At 35.9% G+C, this 19,738-nt stretch overlaps 2 protein-coding genes across 11 annotated transcripts in view; one reads left to right on the forward strand and one right to left on the reverse strand.

Annotated features, from left to right (window-relative positions):
- LOC124308163 (alpha-1,6-mannosyl-glycoprotein 2-beta-N-acetylglucosaminyltransferase) overlaps positions 1 to 11,865 on the reverse strand; it is a 55,030-nt gene extending 43,165 nt beyond the window's left edge. For 6 of the 9 annotated variants that reach the window (XR_006908930.1, XR_006908929.1, XM_046770588.1 and 3 more), the window contains exon 1: positions 11,701 to 11,865. The gene's annotated coding sequence lies outside the window, so the exon portion shown is untranslated. The remainder of the gene's footprint in view (positions 1 to 11,700) is intronic. The other 3 variants (XM_046770585.1, XM_046770587.1, XM_046770583.1) reach the window with 1 other exon arrangement.
- Positions 11,866 to 16,141: 4,276 nt separating this feature from the next.
- Positions 16,142 to 18,989, forward strand: LOC124306674 (ras-related protein Rab-24-like). 2 transcript variants are annotated; one of them, XM_046767543.1, is made up of 5 exons: positions 16,142 to 16,268; positions 17,214 to 17,302; positions 17,450 to 17,724; positions 17,921 to 18,073; positions 18,184 to 18,989. In XM_046767543.1, the coding sequence occupies exons 1-4, from the start codon at positions 16,155 to 16,157 to the stop codon at positions 18,043 to 18,045; spliced, it is 603 nt and encodes a 200-aa protein (XP_046623499.1). In that variant the 5' UTR covers positions 16,142 to 16,154; the 3' UTR covers positions 18,046 to 18,073; positions 18,184 to 18,989. The 2 variants fall into 2 exon arrangements, with proteins under 2 accessions (XP_046623499.1, XP_046623498.1); XM_046767542.1 differs by having other exon boundaries at positions 17,921 to 18,989.
- Positions 18,990 to 19,738: the final 749 nt, after the last annotated feature.

The raw sequence follows: 19,738 nt of genomic DNA on the forward strand, positions 1-19,738 counted from the left end.
TTTGTCACAGTACGAAGGTCCGCGAATGGGGGTTCCGATTAGATTACCGCGTTTTCACGATGAAAATAATTTCTCCATTGCGTACTGTTCGACATCAACCGGAATACAGAAGGTACCGTAAAATGGTGTGAGAATAATAATCCCTGTACCGCGAGAAGGGATAAAAAGTACTTACGTACACGGACTGGATGATGAGAATCGAAAAGTGAAACCAGTGCAGCGAAGAGGATACGGAGGCTGTGAAAACAGGAGATGAATCAGGATCGGTGATACGGAGCAGAGGATTTGGGATACAGGGAATAGCGTGGGCGTGATGAGGGTTGAGATGTGCGGGGACGTGAGCAGACCAGGAAAGTGGTGAAAAAACGAGGATTCGCGGGAGACAAGCCGCGGGAAGTGCGCAAGAAATTAGAGAGAAATCTCGAGAGCGAGGTGAACGAGTGCGAATCCATATATCTATACGACTGATTCGTCTAATGACGAGAAGCTTAGAAAAGAGTGCCGTGTGGGTGGTGGGTACAACAAGAATTGATGTGGATGAGATGAGATGAGGGTAAGATGGACAAAAAAACCCTGCGAAAGTAGCGTCGGGAATACGAAGCACACGCAAGGTTCTGTTTCCGAGGGAGCAATTAAGGGCGAAGAAGATTGTAAACGATGAATTCACTTCTGGAACTATCAAGTGAATTTATGTTCCGTCTTCTATGCAGCAATAAATCAAACTGACGCATTTTGCAACTCTGCAGTGAAGCTTCGCGAGTAGCGTTTCTCCCTCAACGAGACGGACGATGTTTGTACGTAGTATGTAGCTGAATACAAAGTAGGCATGATTCCGTACTGGTATTTATTCATAGATCTGGTGACAAGCGATTGCAATGATTTTACGCGATTTCAAAGTGACCGCTTTTTAAAAAGCTTTGCAATTTCAAAGGATTTCATACGATTCTATGCGATTTCATGTGATTTCAAGGGATTTTAAAGTGACTGCTTTCCAACATGGTTTGCGATTTCAACGAGCAAATACCCCCTCGATCTATATCCATTAAGGATATTGCAGAGAGGATTGGACCCCAAAGATATATCTGCGTGCCGGATGAGGAACATGGGAAGCAAATGTTACTGCATCCGGTAAGAAGATGGGTCATATATTTTCGCTTAGGTCCGTCAAGATATTTCAGAGTGAGGGACTCCGTTCAACCCGAACCTAAGTAGACGAGGAGTTTGGGTATACAACCCATTCCAGGCCAACCTTTCTGGGATAGTAAGGGTCCATTCTCTGAAAATGGAAGGCTTCTGCACACGGCGCACTTAGAGATAAGTGTGATAAAGAACTACCTACGTCTGCAAGAAATTTCATCGATATAACTTTACAGCGAAACGAGGTGTGGCTGGTGTTAGGATAATGCAGCGCTTTTTCTAAACTGCAGAAAAAGCTCGCAGTACCGATAATTTTGTGTTTGATGGTTCAGCCGATTTATTAAACTCGGTTTTAAATCACCGTTTAGATCGAAAATACACACCCAATGTATCCAATAGGCAAACTGCAGCACGAAACGTATTTTCATTTGATTTTATAACAGATATTAAATCTGACGGTAAAGACAATTATTACGATAGACAATTATCAACGACTGTTCAAACTTTTTGAAACCCGTTATTCATTTCTATTACTCGATCCATGTTTTCAAATATTTAACAACATTTGTCATAAATCGCAGTTTGGGCATTCAATTTTCTACGGGTAATTCGGTCTGACGTTTATAATCACACGATACTTGCCACTTACAATTAACGAAAACTCCTTATAGAATTAATCGACATTTCCGTTTAGACAATCTGATGAACATCGATCCGCTAAAAGTTGAAGCGCAGAATTATTATGAGAATAAGTGACAGAAAAGAAAAAACAATTCTATATTAGAGAACCGATTGAACCGAATTTCCGTGAAAACTGAACACTCCTTCTGCAATTTGTATAATTGAACGATAAAAAATACCTGTATTGAAAAATAATGATAAAAAAATTAAATACTCTTAAAAGTATAATTTATCATATACTATAGTCCGTATTCTTGTTCATCACACGTGCGAAGATATATTCTGAAACTCACTATTTATATGCCTCGAGGAACGCGGCCTTCTCGTTATACGCGGCTTGCAAAATCGGAATCTGAAGTGTGCAGCGTTACGAATAAATACGGAATCCATTCAACCGCGGTACGTGATAATAATATGTATTACATATACTTTATCTATTATATAGCAAGCGTTGCAAACGCGACCGATTGTGAGCAAAAGCATGAGGTGGGGTTCAATTTCAAAGAGCTACGTATAATATTATTAGGTACGGTATATACGTTGGTAAGCATATACGTATAGTTGCAACTTTATTTAATACACGGTACACACAATATGAGCAATACCAAATACACGCACCAAGTAATATAGTGTCGGACAGTTTCTCCGTGCGGTATATTCTAGACGATATTCAAGGTAAACCGGAAAACTTTGACCGATCATCGTACCTCTGCATGTATAATGCAAATTATTCTTTCTCCGTTAACCGGGCGTAAATTCGTTAGTAAGTTTTACAAATTATATCCGCAAACACGGAATTTCGGGAAAATCATGTGTGCATACGTATAATAATACAAGCAAAGTGTCGCTGTCGAATTTATGTCGTAATAACAGAGACTGGCTTATTTTTTTCATCGCTTGCAGAAGAAAGAGAAACAACATGTTGAAATTATTACAACGATCCGGACCCAGAATATTTTAATTAACGTTATTGAATTCAATGGGAATTTTTTATTGTGAACGGTTTTGTCTTTACGGTGAACAAACATTACGTTCCAAAATTTGAATGATGAAAATTAGAACAAATAATAATATTATACGAGGAATCGACGATAATTTTTAACGATAAAATTAAAACTTTTAGCAAAAATTGAACCGAACCTGTCGACGAGTTAACACGATAACTATTTTGTAGACCGTAATTGAGTCAGCTTACACCGGATAAATAAATTGATAAATGTGAACGAAAAGGATATTAAAGCTGATGATTATACGTATATGTATATATATTATGCGAAACGAATGAAGAAGCGTATGCAATTATTACACAGTACAAAAAAATAAATAAAAAACAAAATACATCATTTATTATACCTATGTATATTTTTCAACATACGAGAATTCAACTCGTGTGATATTTCAGTCGCGTTTTGCTCGCACGGAAGTGCCGAGACCTTCTTCTCTCTAATACCAGCATCATTCTTCAAGCATCATTGTTTTATTATTCGTTTACATAAAAATTTCACACTCGCACGTTGACTGAAATTTAAATATGACGCAGGTTTTATTTCATTATGTATTATAGCTTGGCAAAGCAGGATAACGATTACCAAAACACCGCGTGAATATTACGATAGGAGATTTTAAAATTCGCGCCTAGTCAACAGCGAATATAAGAACTAAGGAACGTGATTATATTACAGACTCTTTTATCATATTACAATCTTACGGACGGCTGCTTGACCTTTTTACCGCTGGAATTTTCGCGTCGTTAAATCCACGGATAATATAACGAGAGTCCAAACTTCAAAGAGTACGTCTAACCTTGTTCGTGTATCCACCGTTGGCTGTGTGTGTTACATAAGTACATAAGTACATAAGTATATGCATAATTCCGATGAGAGGGTAAGTAATCTCTTTATTATTATTGTTATTACTGTCATTATTATTTTTTCGTTTTTAGATAGCAAGAAAATAAGAAAAAACAATCGAAATTTCATTAATATCAGAAATGCAAGCACGTATGTACTTGCTCATCTTATGAAATGTTATGTACTTGCTGTATCTTATGAAAGAATTACCAAAACAATCGATTCACAATTAATCGATTATTTTTTCCCGATTAATCGAGTATAATCGATTATTTTTCAAACTCGATTAATCGACCGCCTCTTTTGATTTTTACTCCCATGAACGACGCGATACAATATCAATTTATATGATTCAAGTATCAATTATTATCACCGTCTTACTTGCCAAGTATCTATTTGGTATAATAAGTGAAAGATAAATGAATATTTTCATGTAATATTAAAAAATATTTTGACTGAACCTGTAAATTATCATAAACTTTTTCGCTGTTAAGACTGCATATTGAAATTTACGCTGTGTCTATGTGTGAGACAATGTACATATTTATTAAGTTTCAACATCGTTCACCGGATGCCATAGATGAAAGTTTTTACGCTTAAGTTTTTTTATATAGTAAAAAGAAAATGAACATAACATATTTTTACGTAGTTTCTATACACGTGTCAAGTTAAATTAAAGAACGATAAGTATCTCTAAATCTATAATCACCGTCTGATTTGCGGTGATGCAGAGATCAATGTTTTTGTTAAAACTTTTCTACTTCCATACAAATTCCGAACAATTGCAATCAATTTTCTCATTCATTATATATCATTCTCTGAATTTCCTTGTCTCATCCCATGGAAAGATCCGATATTTCAGTGTCGTTTTTTCGCTGTTCCAGCCTATTTTTCATCTATAATGTACAATAATATGTATTCCATTTCTTTCGCCAGCAAAGAAAATAAAAGACTTTAAGAACATCTGTCAACGTTAACCCGTATATATATATATAGATATATACATAAAGAATTCCGTCGTAGGCAAAGTTTCAAACAGAATCTAGCACCTAACTCGAGATAAGCAGCAGCGTTTACTTTGGTCTTTGAGCGTCTTCGCTCAACTTTCGAAACACTCGTTCGACGCAAGTAGTCAAATAAATCTTTCAGTCGTTGCACGGAGAAATAAACCAAGCAACTATAATAAGTACAGAAACGAGTTAGCGTTGAATGAAACTTAATATTACAGCGTGAAAATATTATGAATTAAAATTTTTAATAAAAAACATGTATGTAAAATTATTGTTAAATTTCATGTTAAATTTCTTCACATTGCCTTATTTTGTTATACAATTTCTTTTTTTTTTTCTCTCTGTTTATTACCTGATGGAGTCAATCTTTTGACGTGGATAAATTCAAACAAACCAAATCATACCACACGACAAAGGATGAAAAAAGATTCATATCAACACCGAGAGGTAAACATAAACCGAGCCAAAGTTGCTCAATAACGCTCTTTATAATATACACGATGAATAATTTATATGGGCCAAGTTAAAAATTCACGATCATATACCTATACACATATATATGTATATTACAATAAAATGTCGCTCAAGTCCTAGAGACGAACAAAAAAAAAAAACTCTGCTCGTTTGAGAGATAGAAAATTATTACGCGAGAATCTCGTTGAATTTGTGTCAGGTATTATAATTTTTATTTCACTTATATATCAGGGAAAATAAAAAAATTATAGTGGCAAGTTTTTTGTTTTTTTTTTTCAACGACATAATTATTTAAATAAATTATATGCGGTAAGAAAAGACGATTTCACGACGAACGACTGTGCGTTCGAAAAAATAAAAATAAATAACATTTAATGGCAGTGTCAAATAATTTGACACTGATTAATTTCTATTAATACACACGTCAAACTCTTTGCCTGACTTAAATATTAATATATACTCGACGATTTTCCTAGTTCGCGTGCACCGAGACCCACCTAATAATAAACACTGCACCACTGCACGGTTGTAAGGCGTCCTCCTTATACCGAACATCTGCATACACTGCAACTTTTAAATATTCGCGAATATGCGCAGGTTGCGTTCTTCGCGACGGTATGTATTCATTCGTTTACTATGTATGAAATTGGAATTATAGGGGACACGAGAAAACAGACCGAACAACAGAGGTGGAGGTGAAAAAACAATTTGCAAAAACAAAAAGAAAAATCATAATTCTGTTCCAGAGAGAGACGAAAAGAGGAAACGGATGATTTCTAAACGCGATATTGAAAGATTCAATTGAAAATTGTAATCAAAGCTTTACGATTATTTATACGATACGAATCGAAGATAAGAATTTGTATGTAAAAAAAAAACAATCACACTTTTAATGCAATTTCATTGTTTTTTTCATCCTGTCAAGTGAACGCATGAAAGATGCAATTTTCATTGCCAACGAAATATTCGTTACCGCGTATCTGCTTGCTGCAGATTTTCATCAATCTTGAAAATGTTTAAAACTTTGGTATAGAAACGGTTGAAACAAGGTGTATTTTCATGAATTAACCGACCATTACGATACTTGACTTTGACGAATGGGCAAAAAATATACCGTGCGTATAAAATACACCGATAAACATTTTTTGTTAAGAAACGAAGAAAACGAATGAAACACGAACAAAAGGTTTATACGTCCAACCGTCAAACTCGTACTAATTTATAAAGATCCTGCCATGATTGATCGATGGCATCGACGTTGGATAAAAGAGAAAAAAAAAGGTGAACAATTATTATTATTATTATTATCCCGATAAATCACACGATTGTCGCTATAAGGCTTAAAATTTACGATAGCAATTAGTGAGAGAAGCAATTGACAATTACAGTTTCATCAGATTGAAAAGCATATCGATGCGGAAGATTGTGGAGAGTGGAAAGTAAGGGGTTCAAAACTGGTTATTACATACATGCATATTGTTATTACAATTGGAGGCAATTATATCTGTCGCATTGTATTGAACCAACATACATAAAAGAATTTCAATTATTCTTTTATGCCCGCAAATGCAACGCCACCTTCCAATTATATTTACAAGGAAAAGCGGGGTGATGACAAATGTTGATTCTATCGGACATAATAATGGATTGGAAAGATTGGAAGTGAGGGGAACGAAATAAGGCACGAAAAAAGACTCGTACGGGTGAAGTTTGCGAGGAGAGATCGATTGAGGATAAAGAATACCGTGGACGTTATATAAATACACGCTGTGTATTTCGGTGTACGGGGCATTCCATGCCAATTCTATAATCTCGGATGTACGCGTGTAAAGTCTCGTTCACTGACATTGTTTTCCCAACCTTACCGACGGTCTGAAGTCGGAAGAATAATTTGATTTATAAAAAAGCGGATTTGATCCGAGACGTCGAATTTTCAGCATGGAATGCCCTATGTATATCAACTGCTGCCGCCTTCTTGTGATATTGCTCTGGGCAATAAAGCGAGAATTTAATTTTGAAATTTCAGAACTGGAGGGAAACAGCGAGAGAAATATATTGATAAACACGGAGGAAGAGCGAGTTTATTTGACGACAAATCCGCTTTATGAGCTATGCTAAAGAGAAAAATAAAATGGAAAAACGTGTCCATGACGGACGGTTTCAATTTTTTAATAACCTGACGTACATAAGAATCTGAAAAACGCGAGGTGAAAAATTATCGTCCAAAAACGAGAAAATTATCCAATAAATTCAATACTATTCAGTTTAATTTGTGCTGGAAAATTTTTCTCAACAATTGAACCTATTTGAAACAGGTATAAACTTTCGATCGTACATATTATAACACGTGTAAAAGGTAATAATTTGAAAAATCTAATAGATTCAAAAAAAAAACACGAATAAATTCGAATTCTGACCTAGTTCAACAAGTAGTACGACTAAGTTTTTATCAAACAACAAAAATAAATTCAATATCAATTGAATGTTCAATCATGTCTGTGATTATGCCTCGATCATGTCTCTGATTACAAAAGTATTTCTTGACGCTAGGGAAAAAAAAAAAAAAACAAGAAGAAAAAGGTAAAGGTCAAAAAGAAAGGAAAATAAAATAAACGGCCGTCCTAAATTTAGCGCGTGCAGACGGAAAATCCAAGTCCTAACCGTAGAGTTTGGTCAAGAGTCTTGTTTGTTGGACTCGAGTCTGGCATATCGAGCGAACTGGCATAGGTGATATAGAACCCAGGTATGTTTATGCCTTGGTCGTGCATATTCTACGCTCAGTCGGTACTCTGTCTAGTCAACATATTGACGTAACGTTAAAAATTGTAAAACGAAAGTTCGAAAAATAACATCGAAGTATTAGCTGTATTCGATTGGAACTCGATATATTGATGACTAAGCAGATTTCAATTAAAGAAACAAAAAAAAAAAACTCGAGGAGTACCATAAAATCATGCATTCGATCAGTCATTTCTTTCGATCACTTTGATGACGAATATGGGAATTTTTAGAATTCATAACTGGGTTAAGAAAAATTTATCCCGCACTTAATAACGTAGTGTCGGGTAAAAGATCCGTAACAAATTCAAGGATACTTGCGTTATTTCTACTACAATCTGTTGGTAGGGAAAACCGAAGAACGCGATTAGAGGCGGGAATCCACTTTTTAAAAACAGTTACTCGGTAAAAATAAATAAATATAGAATTCGCAGCGAACCGAAATTTCCAGGAGTACTGGACGACATGAATAAGAATATGAATTCATACAAAATTGGGCTCAAAATATGCCACGAAGATAGAGAGACAAAAAATGTAACATAATACGACCTATCTAATGTTGTTCATCTATGCGTGGGTTTATTTGTTGAAATTTATTCACGCGGTTCTCAAATGTTTACTGTGGTAAGAGGATAAGGTCAGTCACCATGTTTCAATGGCATAAATTTAAGTGGATCAACCGTGCGAATTAGGTAGACTTTTTAAACCGTCGCTTCGTAATGTTTCTGCATCGGCGCGTTTTAAACAAATAAATTTGACCCGTGGAAATGTTATGAAAATCAAGTACAGGCGTGTAAAAAAAATTTCTCCGTATAATTAACCAATTTTTGAAAATTGACATTGAACTTCGCATACGTAATATTTCCGAGAATTATCTCAGAAATTTTCATTTTAATCGTATTTTTATCGTCGACGTTTAACATTAAGTTATTTCAAGTGGATGTAAGAAATATTCAACGGAACTTCCACAGGGTAATTCCTAAAAAGTCTCAAATTTTCGTTAAATATTTCATTCTGTAACTATAAGTTGAATTTACATGAAAATAATGGAAATGCCTACAGAAAAAAATCGTCGAGGCCAGACGTTTGAATCGGACGATTAATTGCTCAGAAAGAAATCAGGTAAATGAAATAAGGCGATTACAGAAAAGCGGTACACTTATGATGGTTAACTGGTGAATATTTGACGACATAGATATAAAGAACGAATTTGAGTGTTCAATCGGAGAAACGAAAAGCTCGGTCACGCAACACATCGATCAAGGAGTATCAGGTTACAGGGTTTTCAAGTATGAATAAACGCGAATGATGTACTGCCGTGGAGGAACCGACGTCTCTTGTGATATGTAGTTGGATATACGGCAATGCAGCCAATTGAAAATAGCGCGATCGATTTTTATCACTTGCCAAACCCGCCTGACACATGCATTTCGCATGCCAAATACGCCTGCGGCAACGAGCATTAGGGGTCTTATCTTCCTCGTTCGCCTTCGGATTTATTAAATTTATGCACAATCACGTACCACGTACAATTCAAATATACCAAAACTAGTAAAGGACAACGCGTGAAGTTTGACGGTAACAATTACAGAGCGTTCTTTCTACCTTTATAAATACGTTAATGTATTTTTCACGTACATATGTTACCTAATTCCATCAACACGAGGTGCCGTTTATAATTCAGTCGTCACCTGCACTGCGACTGCCCGATGTATATAACCGACAAAAAGCACGAGGTCACTTTAATCAGGCTCACAATCAGCTTCTTAAATTTTGACCTACGGAATGGGAATTTTCCGCTAAAAAGAACAGAGGGGAAATTTCGAAAAGTAATTTAATTTGTGACCAAATGTTTCATACAATTGATTGTGAAACGTTTATTTGTCTAGTAAAAATCTTTTTTCCTATAAAACAAAAAAACACTGTTAATATACGGGCTGGTGAAAAAATGTTATGTGAGATCAAAATAGAATTAACGTGGACAGAATTCCACTTTTTTTTTTTTTTTTGGTTCAACTACCGCACCTTTGTCAAATAATTGGCTGCATCAATTTGTTGATTTTATATTGTGCAGCGAGATATTACACTCACGATCGTAGTATCAAGCGAAGATTAAATCGTTTGACGAATCGAGCACGATAGTTTCGAAATTGCGAATAATTATTAGTCAAAATATAAAATTCTGTTGTAAAGTTTCACATTTTCCATGCGAAGACGGTAAGATCCGGAGAAGATTAAGATGAGAACAAGCCGGTGTCGGTTCGAAACGTAACTTGGAAATATGCAAATTTTATCAACGTGAAATGACTTCATCACGTCGAATGTAATGGCAGAATTTATTAGCGGTTGATTAGCGAAGCTGGATTCTGTAATTAGTTTTTGAATAAATTTGAGTCGTACTTAACAACAGTTAGAATTATCTTCAATCCCGCACGAATTTGTATATACCTGTAACTAATACATATGTATATTCGCTTTGAAATCAAATTTTCATTTACACCTTCGTTCACCTGCGGCCTTGAATTGTCTTAAGGAATTCGAAAATTCAACGATGTTATAATTTAACTTGCACGTGGTTTTTCAATTACACGAAACACGGAAGCAATGTCGTATATATATATACTATAAATAGTGGAGAAAAAATTGATTCCGTAGGTAAAATGTATTTTCGTACATCGATACAACATTGACGTGAAAAACAAGTAACGAATAAAGTGCCGTACCATAAGAACTAGTTGAATTTCCATATCACCGATTCGTATACTGTATCATAGTGATCTCTGTACATAATCTACCATGAAAACCACTGATTAGAAAGGTTTGAGAACAGAGAGAAATAAGTTTCGAATGAAATTTAAAATACGACCAAGGAGGTGCTAATAGTAAGTCCTTACCGACTGACAATGAGTAAAATTTCACTTCTTTTTACTGTTATCACAGCCTCTGCAGCACTGCTGTCAAAATACCGCAGTCATCGTAATTCCACATTGAATGCCGAACGAAACTGTCGGATAACTTTTTCACTTCGTGCGAATATAACACAAGGAAAAGTATTCCTGCATTAAGTGGTAATTCGATTTCAAGAATACATTTCTTGTAATTATTATCGCGTGAAACTGACATTCCTTTTTGACATTTGTATTCGGTGTTGCAAGTAGAATAGCGCTGACTGCGGTATTCCGACATCAGTAATGCGCATACTTCGAATATAGAATAGTAAAACTAAACGACATTACATTTAACATGGTCCGTGAAGACTGACCATAACATCCTCTCGAGCATAGCAATCGCGATTTCCTGCTTCAACGTGTTCAATGTTTTTTTCATCTCACAGAAAAGTAGTAAGCAAGATCGGCAAACAAGCAAGGGTTGCAACCCCACCCCGAGTTGATTCTACCGCGATAATATCCCGCGCCGAGAAGATCCGGATCGCCGAGTGAAAATATCATCAGTTTTACGGCTTCGCCACCGATAATCTAGGAGAGGGGGGGGGGAGGGTGGTGAGGACACATGTCCACCCCCACAAACTCCCATATGCACCTATGTTCAGCATGCACATACCGAAAGGCGTCGCTGGATGCATTATGCATGCGGTGGGACCGCCTTACGTTCGATCTGAACTAGGCAGCAGCAGCAGCAGCAACAGCAGGCGGTGGGAGCCTCAATCGTTTGTATTCGTCGCTGCCGGGAGAATTTCGCGGTCTCCTAGTTCGTTCGGTACTTGCTCGTAAATAAAAGTAACGATAGCGGAGACTTGGAGGGCGACTTACCCATGACTGCTACCTAAGCTTGTAGTCTGGTTCGTCGATGACAATCATGTCGATTCCTCTCAAACTGTCACTTAACCGTTCACTTTGAAATTGTTGGGGAACACAGCGCCCGACGTACGGAGAGAGCAGCTCCACTCTCTCGACGCCGCCCTCGCCGCATTCTGACGACCCGCTGTTCCAAACAGGGTTGCCAGATAGATAGTACCGCAAACCGCCGCAAGGTGGCGCATGGTCGACCACAGTCACTCAACAAATGTAGCCAACCTTCCAACTAACAATAGACCCTGTGTGTAGTAGAAGAAAATGGTACTACTATGCGTCTTAAATCAAACTGTTGGCGAATATATGACGAAGTATTCTACGTATTATGCAAAACGCAAAATACGCGCGTTGATTTTTGGAGCTATACTCTGAATTATAACTTTACCAATTTTTCAGACACGTCAAAGAATCAGGTTTTCTATAAGTGCGCATTTAATTTTTAAATTGAGTGCAGAACTTATCACAAAACGATTCCCGGTAGTCTCTATACTTTAGAATGTGTGAAGGACTCCAGAGAACGTCGGTAAAAATAAAACTTGATTAATTATTACGTATCATTTGTTACATTTTAGTTTTAAATCGTTTGTATTGTACTGCAGTTTTTCTTTTCGATTAACGCTTGTAATGTAGTGTTAGCAACAAGTTGTATTATTTTAATATTAAGAAGATTTATGTTTTAGCATAAATAAACTTGGAGCTACCAAGTCCTTTTTTTCTCGTGGATATGGTCTTATATTATATTTAATTTCTGGCATTAAGATATCTCGTTCTTTTTTTATCATCTCAAGTTATTACTACGATCCATTTGAGGGAAACCAGTAGTAAATTTCAACAGTTCTTACTAGAAACTGTTATGCATTAGTTGGCGGTCAGATACGTATAAGATATAAAAAATCAACTTGCTTATGTCAATTTACAACAAGTTGTATTCAATTCTGTTGATTTATCTTTGGAATAAGCCATACTATCGCTCCATCAGGGATAACAAGTGATCTATAAAAATTTACTGATTTAATTCAACTAGATCGCAGAGTCACCTTCAACCAATTCAAAAATTATATCGAACATTTGCTACATCACTTCGGTGTAGTTCTATTCCTAGGTCCTATTTGCCAAGCGTTCCGTTACAGGCCGATACATGCAGCTCGATTTGAATTTACCGAGCACGTGAATCGAAGGTTCGAATGTTTTGCAACACTTCCCTTAAAGCCTTAAAATATAACCGCTTCCGTAACAGTGCTTCTGGCATCGGAGTTTAGAGTTTGTTACGAATTCGGCCTTTTATGAGCGTCAGAGTTGAAAAGGCTCTTTCGAATACCGCGTTGCTCGTAGGGATGACCAGCATCTTCAACTTCTATCTCTTATAAATTGAGATGTCATATTCCGAGCTTCGCGAGGCTTAAGCACTATGTTTTGTGGAACCGTGTGTGCTTTGATACGCTTCCCTTTACGAGGTATGATAAGAACCCGCCAAGTGAACCACGGAATGCATGGCAGAATGCGTGACAACATGTAGTGCCAACTTCATGTCCGAAGTAATGATGAAATATTTTACTGAAAGCGTCGCAAAACTCAAAACAATTAGGGAAACGAACGTGTGTTACACCCAACATAACGAAGATGAGGGTATCAAGGGGTATTTCACGGAAGCGATTGAGGTGTTAATATTATTAGAAATCATTTCGTAATCCTCGAAATCACTTTGTCATCTCCACAATCACACTGAAATCAGTAATGTTCAAATATAATTCCGATTTAGTCATTATTGGTAATCAAGAGAAATCGTTTAGGATTACAGGAATCTCTTTGTAATCTCCAGAAATCATATGAAATCTTAGAAATCGTGAGAAAATACGTAATCAATATAAAATTTATTTGTCAAGTAATCTCTCCTAATCACTCTATAAAATGTAAGTAATCATGAAATACGTATAATCATGGTGCCAATTTTTGCTCTTGAGAAACATTCCCAGGAGGATATTCTTCAAACTCAAGGCAACGTAACGTTTCGATCAAAAGACGGGAACCGTGAACTGTGAAAGTGTTAACCGAGGTCCGCTATTGTCGTCCTTGTCGGAAATATTAATTGTCTCAGAGGAATTTTCATAAGTTTGTGTAATCATCTGAATTCATTCGACATCAAACACTCGTTTACACCATCTTACAATTAGGTACAAGAATCCCTACTGAAGATGTTCAAGTGATAAATCATAAAGTGTTAGAGACGAATTCAGTATGTAATTTATTACATTACTTTTCTTCCAAATTCGATACAATATATAAAAAATGATTAGGATATATTTGATTTCTGCGGATTCGTGCTTATGTACTGTCCTATGTGATTTTTTATACATTTTATCGTAATTTATTAATCAGGTAATAAATTGCACGCTGAATTCTTCCATAACATTTTATGATTTATCACATGAACTTTTGTGTCGCACTCTCTCACTACGCAATTATCATAGCGCCAGCTAGACCAATCAGAAGGCAGCTTTAAACGGAAAATCTGTTTTTCACCGGTGGAACGAAAACAGTTCGAAACAAAGTTTGCAGTGTACTTCGTAGGAATCGTTTTTATATATGCTGCACCCATCCTATATAATAACATTATAGTTTCACCAAGGAACAAATAGACTAATAATAGGTGATTAACTTTTAATGATTATATTAATTTCAATGTAAGTTTACCTTTCCCACTGAACTCTATAATATAGTACATTGACCTTTCCTCCACGATTCGCAGATAATCAACAGGTCGTAGGTATCATGAGGACTGACAACGAATACGAACAATCGAGGAAGAAGAAAAATAGCGATATTCATAATCAGTAATTTCGAGGTTGTTTATCCGTTGCCATGGCCGATTTCAACACACGTGTTACAGCACGATATTGAATTTTGCAGCTACGTAGCCGCAGAAATAATTGCGGCTCGGTCGGAAACAGCCAATATGGATAGCTAGATTTTTGTGGATTCGTGGTAGATTTCAACATACGGTTCACAGATAGCTGTGACGCGCCTTTGTTTATAAAGTTACTTTAACCCCTTTAACCGCAATTATTTCTATTGCTCGGTTGGGCAATGTTGAAGCGCGTGACGCCAGGAATTCGGTGTTGACAAGCACTGTTGCAGTTGGTTCGCCATGATCGAGTACAAGGGTGCGTTCTGAAATTAGCTCGCAGCGCTAAACAGTGCCTGGGACAGAGGCAGAGCCAATCACGAACTCGGTAGCGCAAGAGAGATGAAAGATTGTTGATAACACTGGGAGCTAATATCGAAACGCACCCTAAATACTCTATCGTTATCGCAGAAACGTTTTGCGTCATATTTACGCATACTTATTACCGTATACTAACGCCGAGGAATGTTCAGTCTTATTTCACTCAGTGCTAACTTTATCTTAGATGAGTGAAAGAAACATGATCACTTTTTAGAAAAGAATATCAGAGTCTTCTTCGGTCGACAACTAAGCGATTAGTAGGAAATTTTACTCAGGAGTGTTTTTCTTCAAAATGGTCATCCAATGGTTAATGCCTGATGGACCTATTACACCGGCCTTAAACATGGAAACAAGCCACCTCGGCGCCTACAGACAGGCAACCGGGCGTTACAATTCGTTCATGAGGTGGCAAATATAACTCCGGTTGCCTATCTGTAGGCACCGAGGTGGCTTGTTTTCACGTTTGGCCCCGGTATGGACTGAACGTATTCACCAGGTAATTTCGAAGTCAAATAGAAAAAATGTTGTATTACGGAACACAAAATGATCAAAATACCTTACCATTGGCGCCTTGCAGCTTATAGAACAAGAAAGAATTAAAGTGAAGGACATTCTGAATAGATTCGAATTCGCAATACGCATGAACACTTTTCTAAGTTGATTGAATGAAAGTTGGAAATTTAGAGCACATACGTTCTAAGGCTGGGATTTCATGGGCAGTAAAAAGTAACAGCAACAGCAGGAATTCACTCAAAGTTACCAACACTTCCGGCAAAAGTTGTTGCTGCTTGAAATTCATTCGTCCGAATAGCAGAGCAGCAAATGCAAGACATTTTATCAACAGCGTTGCGACTGCGTCAAACCACTTAAACTGCTGCTGTTTTTTGCTGCCCATGAAGTTCAGGTTGGAAATGTATTTACACAGGTTAAGTAAATTACCGCCAGAGGTAGTAACCTTACTATAATGTTGGATTGTTGTTATTGTCTGGTTAATTTACGTTGTCATTATTATGACTGATCGGTAGTATCAGTAGTATGGGTAGTATGTAAATCAGTCGCTCATCGCGGTTACGGCCTCCGGGAAGTTTATTTAATCACTGCGGAGCACGCTGCGGAGTAAGGATAAGAGTGCGATGTGTCATGCTACCGACAACAAAAATTAACCACTGACAGATATTGCTACAACGACATGCCGAAGGTAGATTTAAAAGTCGTTTTACTCGGGAGTTCAAACGTTGGTAAAACGAGTCTCCTTGAACGATTTATAGACGATAGATTCAATGAAAATTTACCCAATCAAAGTGTAAGTACGCCTCTATTGTACATCACACATACCTATATACTAACCATGCAATCTCGCTTGTCACGAGATAATGAATCTGAGTGATGTCAAAATTACCAGCCCATCTAAGGACTTGCCAAACTGTATCATCCTTCGTATTTGCACCCTAACCAATGACTAGACTTTTCCAGGGTGTCCAGCAACCGGGAATTCCTGAAAAACGGGGAATTGTGTGGAATTTCCAAAGTGCCCTTGAAAATACGGGAATTCGCGCTGTTTGCTATACATTGCTGTTTCTACAATCACTCGCTGAAAAATGAATTTTTGTAAATAAATATTTCTTCGAAATATCGCTGCAATTTTAGAATATTTAGAACACATACAAAGTCAAAATGTAGAAAGGTTAGAGTATAGAGAGCTGTAATGTAAAATTGTCACAACAAATAAGAATACATCAGCATTGTGACGGTTCTATATTCTGATTTTCTATACTTTACCTTCTGTTTTGACATTTTCTGTACTTCGGCTTTCTATATTTTGAAATTCTATGAAATACATTTTCGTGTATTTGAAAACTCGATATCGTGACCCTTTTGTTTTCTGATTTTTCCACATTTGTGACTTCACCCGAATTCATCATTTCTGCACGCCGTCGAATATACCACTATTCAATGTTGTTTATGTCATGATAACGCACAAACATCATAGAAATCATTACGTACGAATATACGAGTTTTGAAAAAAAGTAACTGGCAATATACAGGAACTTTTAATTCTAATATCGCTGGACACCCTGATTTCGTTAACTCAGAAATAGTCTCAATAGTAAATAAAATGCCAATTTAAGTTTTTAGAAAAATATATATATATATCACGGTTTTCCCATAGCGAGACCCGCTACTTTCTATTTTACACATACCTTGACACGAAAATAATTGTTTCATTTATTTTTAATATGACCCACAGACAATAGGCGCAGCATTTGCATCAAAAGAAGTCTGCGTTAATAACATTAAATTTACTCTTGGAATATGGGATACTGCTGGCAGTGAAAGGTAAGCGAATGAAATTGATATTTGCCCATTTTGGAACAGATAAAATTACACAGTGTAATTACAGATTGATGTTACACATCGAGAAGCTAAAAGTCGAAGCTAATAATGATGCCAACTAGAAGTAATTTCTTTTTCTATTTAATGCAGGTACCAATCTATGACAAAATTATATTATCGCGGAGCTAAGGCTGCAATTGTCTGTTACGATGTGACAAATTTAGAGTCTTGGGAGAGGGCAAAATACTGGGTTAGAGAACTCAGGAGCGTAGAAGAGACATGCGTTGTATACCTTTGCGGAACAAAAAAGGATATTCTAGACGAGGGTAAGACAGCAACCCCTGATCTGGAAATTGTGGAAAGATACGCAGCTGGAATTCAATGCAAATTCTATTTAGTATCCAACAAAACTGGAGAGAAAACGTGTAAGTTCCAAAGCATACCACAGGGAATAGCTAGATAGGAAATCTTAGACTGTTGAAATAGAAACATTTGAAGTTTTCGAATTTAAGACACATAAATTTTGTTACTAATTACGTAGCATGAAATTTTAAATTTTCAAACTAGCACTTTTTTTATCGCTCAGACATCATGTTAATCACTTTCTTTATAATCCAACAGCCGAATTATTTGATGAAATATCCAAAGACTACATCTCAGATCCGGACAATCTACATTCAGTTATGGAGGCAATTACTTTGACTGCAAATTCAAAGACAGATTCTCGCTGCTGTCCAATAGATTGACTGGATGAAATAAAACATGACATTAAAGGTTTTTAGATGATTTGATGATGTGAACAACTTATGCGCTACTCCGAGTTAATGTTGAAAGCACTGATTTTTGCCCAAGCTTAAATTTATAATGTTTTTTTTTATGTACAGGTACGTGTATTGTATGTACATACATGAGATGAAGAATTATTTTCGTAAAATAAGTATGTATACCCAGCGTTATTCTGTAAGTACATGTAGTCGGTAATTGACCTTACATAGATTTATGCACTTGAACAAAAGTTGCTTGTGATATTTTCAACTATACCAAATTGCAGTGCCAGCGGCAGTGTAATCGAATAGATTTACAATGTATATCATTCAACGTCATTTGATTATTAACTTTTTTATGTACAGATTTCAGTATCTAATACTGACTGCTTTGTAAGGATTTCAGTAAAGGCATATACTAGGTTCGGTAAAATTGCGACAAATATTATTTGAGAAAATGATTTGAAGTAAGAAGAATGTTCAAAGCAGTGTGCTCGATGAATTTTGTGCAAAAATATCTAGCAGCTTCATTTGCTTTGAAAAGAATTACATCAACCATTTTAGTGAGTACGTGCCGAGTAAAATAAAGATTCTCTAAATACTCCGTGTTATATTCCTAATGAGGTAATTGTTACCGTCTTGATACAAACTATATAGTTACTTTGATAGTTACCCGACACTTTCTAGACCACGGAACAAGTTTGGTTCTCATTCCTATTTATGTCGATGCCAGATGAACAAATTCATTCGCCATATTTTGAAATCAACAGCGTTGCAAAATATTAGATCATCTTTTACCATTAATCAATTAGAATCTGTATCTTGAGTAATATCAATTTGTGAATTGTGTTCCACATTGACCAATAATTATTGGATTCTTTTGTAGGGAAAAGAAATGTTCAATGCTATTTGAATCAAATCTTTCATCGAATATTGCATTATCTTATAATAAAACTTGCGTTACTCTGTTTTTGTGAGCTAAAACTCTGTTCGCAAATTTAAGAAGCTTTAACGCTTGCTTTTGAAATTTACACAAAGTTCGTGTGAATACTCAATATTACAATTACATTATATTTTTATCTACTTCATTTAAAATTACGATTGCTGGATTTTACAAATTAAACGTACGATTTTGCTAACATTTTATTATAAGTCAGTTATTACTTATCAAAATTAAACTCAATAACTGTTGATTTCATATGTGTAGTCTCCTATGGAACGTTGAACTAACCAGTAGTGTTTTGTAATAAGAATATCTGTACATAACTGATTTATACGCATCTCGAACCTGATTTCGTTATTTTGCAATTCGAAAGAGAAAATAAGAAATTTGCATCCGCTCAATCCTTATAATTTTACTTCTTTACCTCTGCAATGAGTTTAAACTTTTAAATTTATACTGGTGACTACTGCTTCAAAATAATTAGAATATAAAACCTTCCTCACCATTATTCATGTTGACTTTTACATTAGAGTACACTGAACTTATAAAGAAATTTGATAATAAAATCTTTCCAATAAAATTTTTCTTATTTGTTACCTACGTTTTCATATTCAGAATTAACATATTCACTCATTCATCTCTGTGAAATAGTAATATTGGATAATTAACGTTTTAATTTAATTTTTCCAGTTCGAAAATCATAACTATATTTTAAAATACCTTGTTTGTACG

Source organism: Neodiprion virginianus, chromosome 6 (genome assembly GCF_021901495.1).
Source record: "Neodiprion virginianus isolate iyNeoVirg1 chromosome 6, iyNeoVirg1.1, whole genome shotgun sequence".
Taxonomy (NCBI): domain Eukaryota; kingdom Metazoa; phylum Arthropoda; class Insecta; order Hymenoptera; family Diprionidae; genus Neodiprion; species Neodiprion virginianus.

Excerpts from the sequence above, each read along its gene's own strand:
- LOC124306674 (XM_046767542.1), top strand. The coding sequence starts at position 16,155 with ATGCCGAAGGTAGATTTAAAAGTCGTTTTACTCGGGAGTTCAAACGTT. Across the intron at positions 17,303-17,449 it reads GATACTGCTGGCAGTGAAAG|GTACCAATCTATGACAAAAT; the intron begins GTAAGCGAATGA and ends TATTTAATGCAG. Across the intron at positions 17,725-17,920 it reads CAAAACTGGAGAGAAAACGT|CCGAATTATTTGATGAAATA; the intron begins GTAAGTTCCAAA and ends ATAATCCAACAG.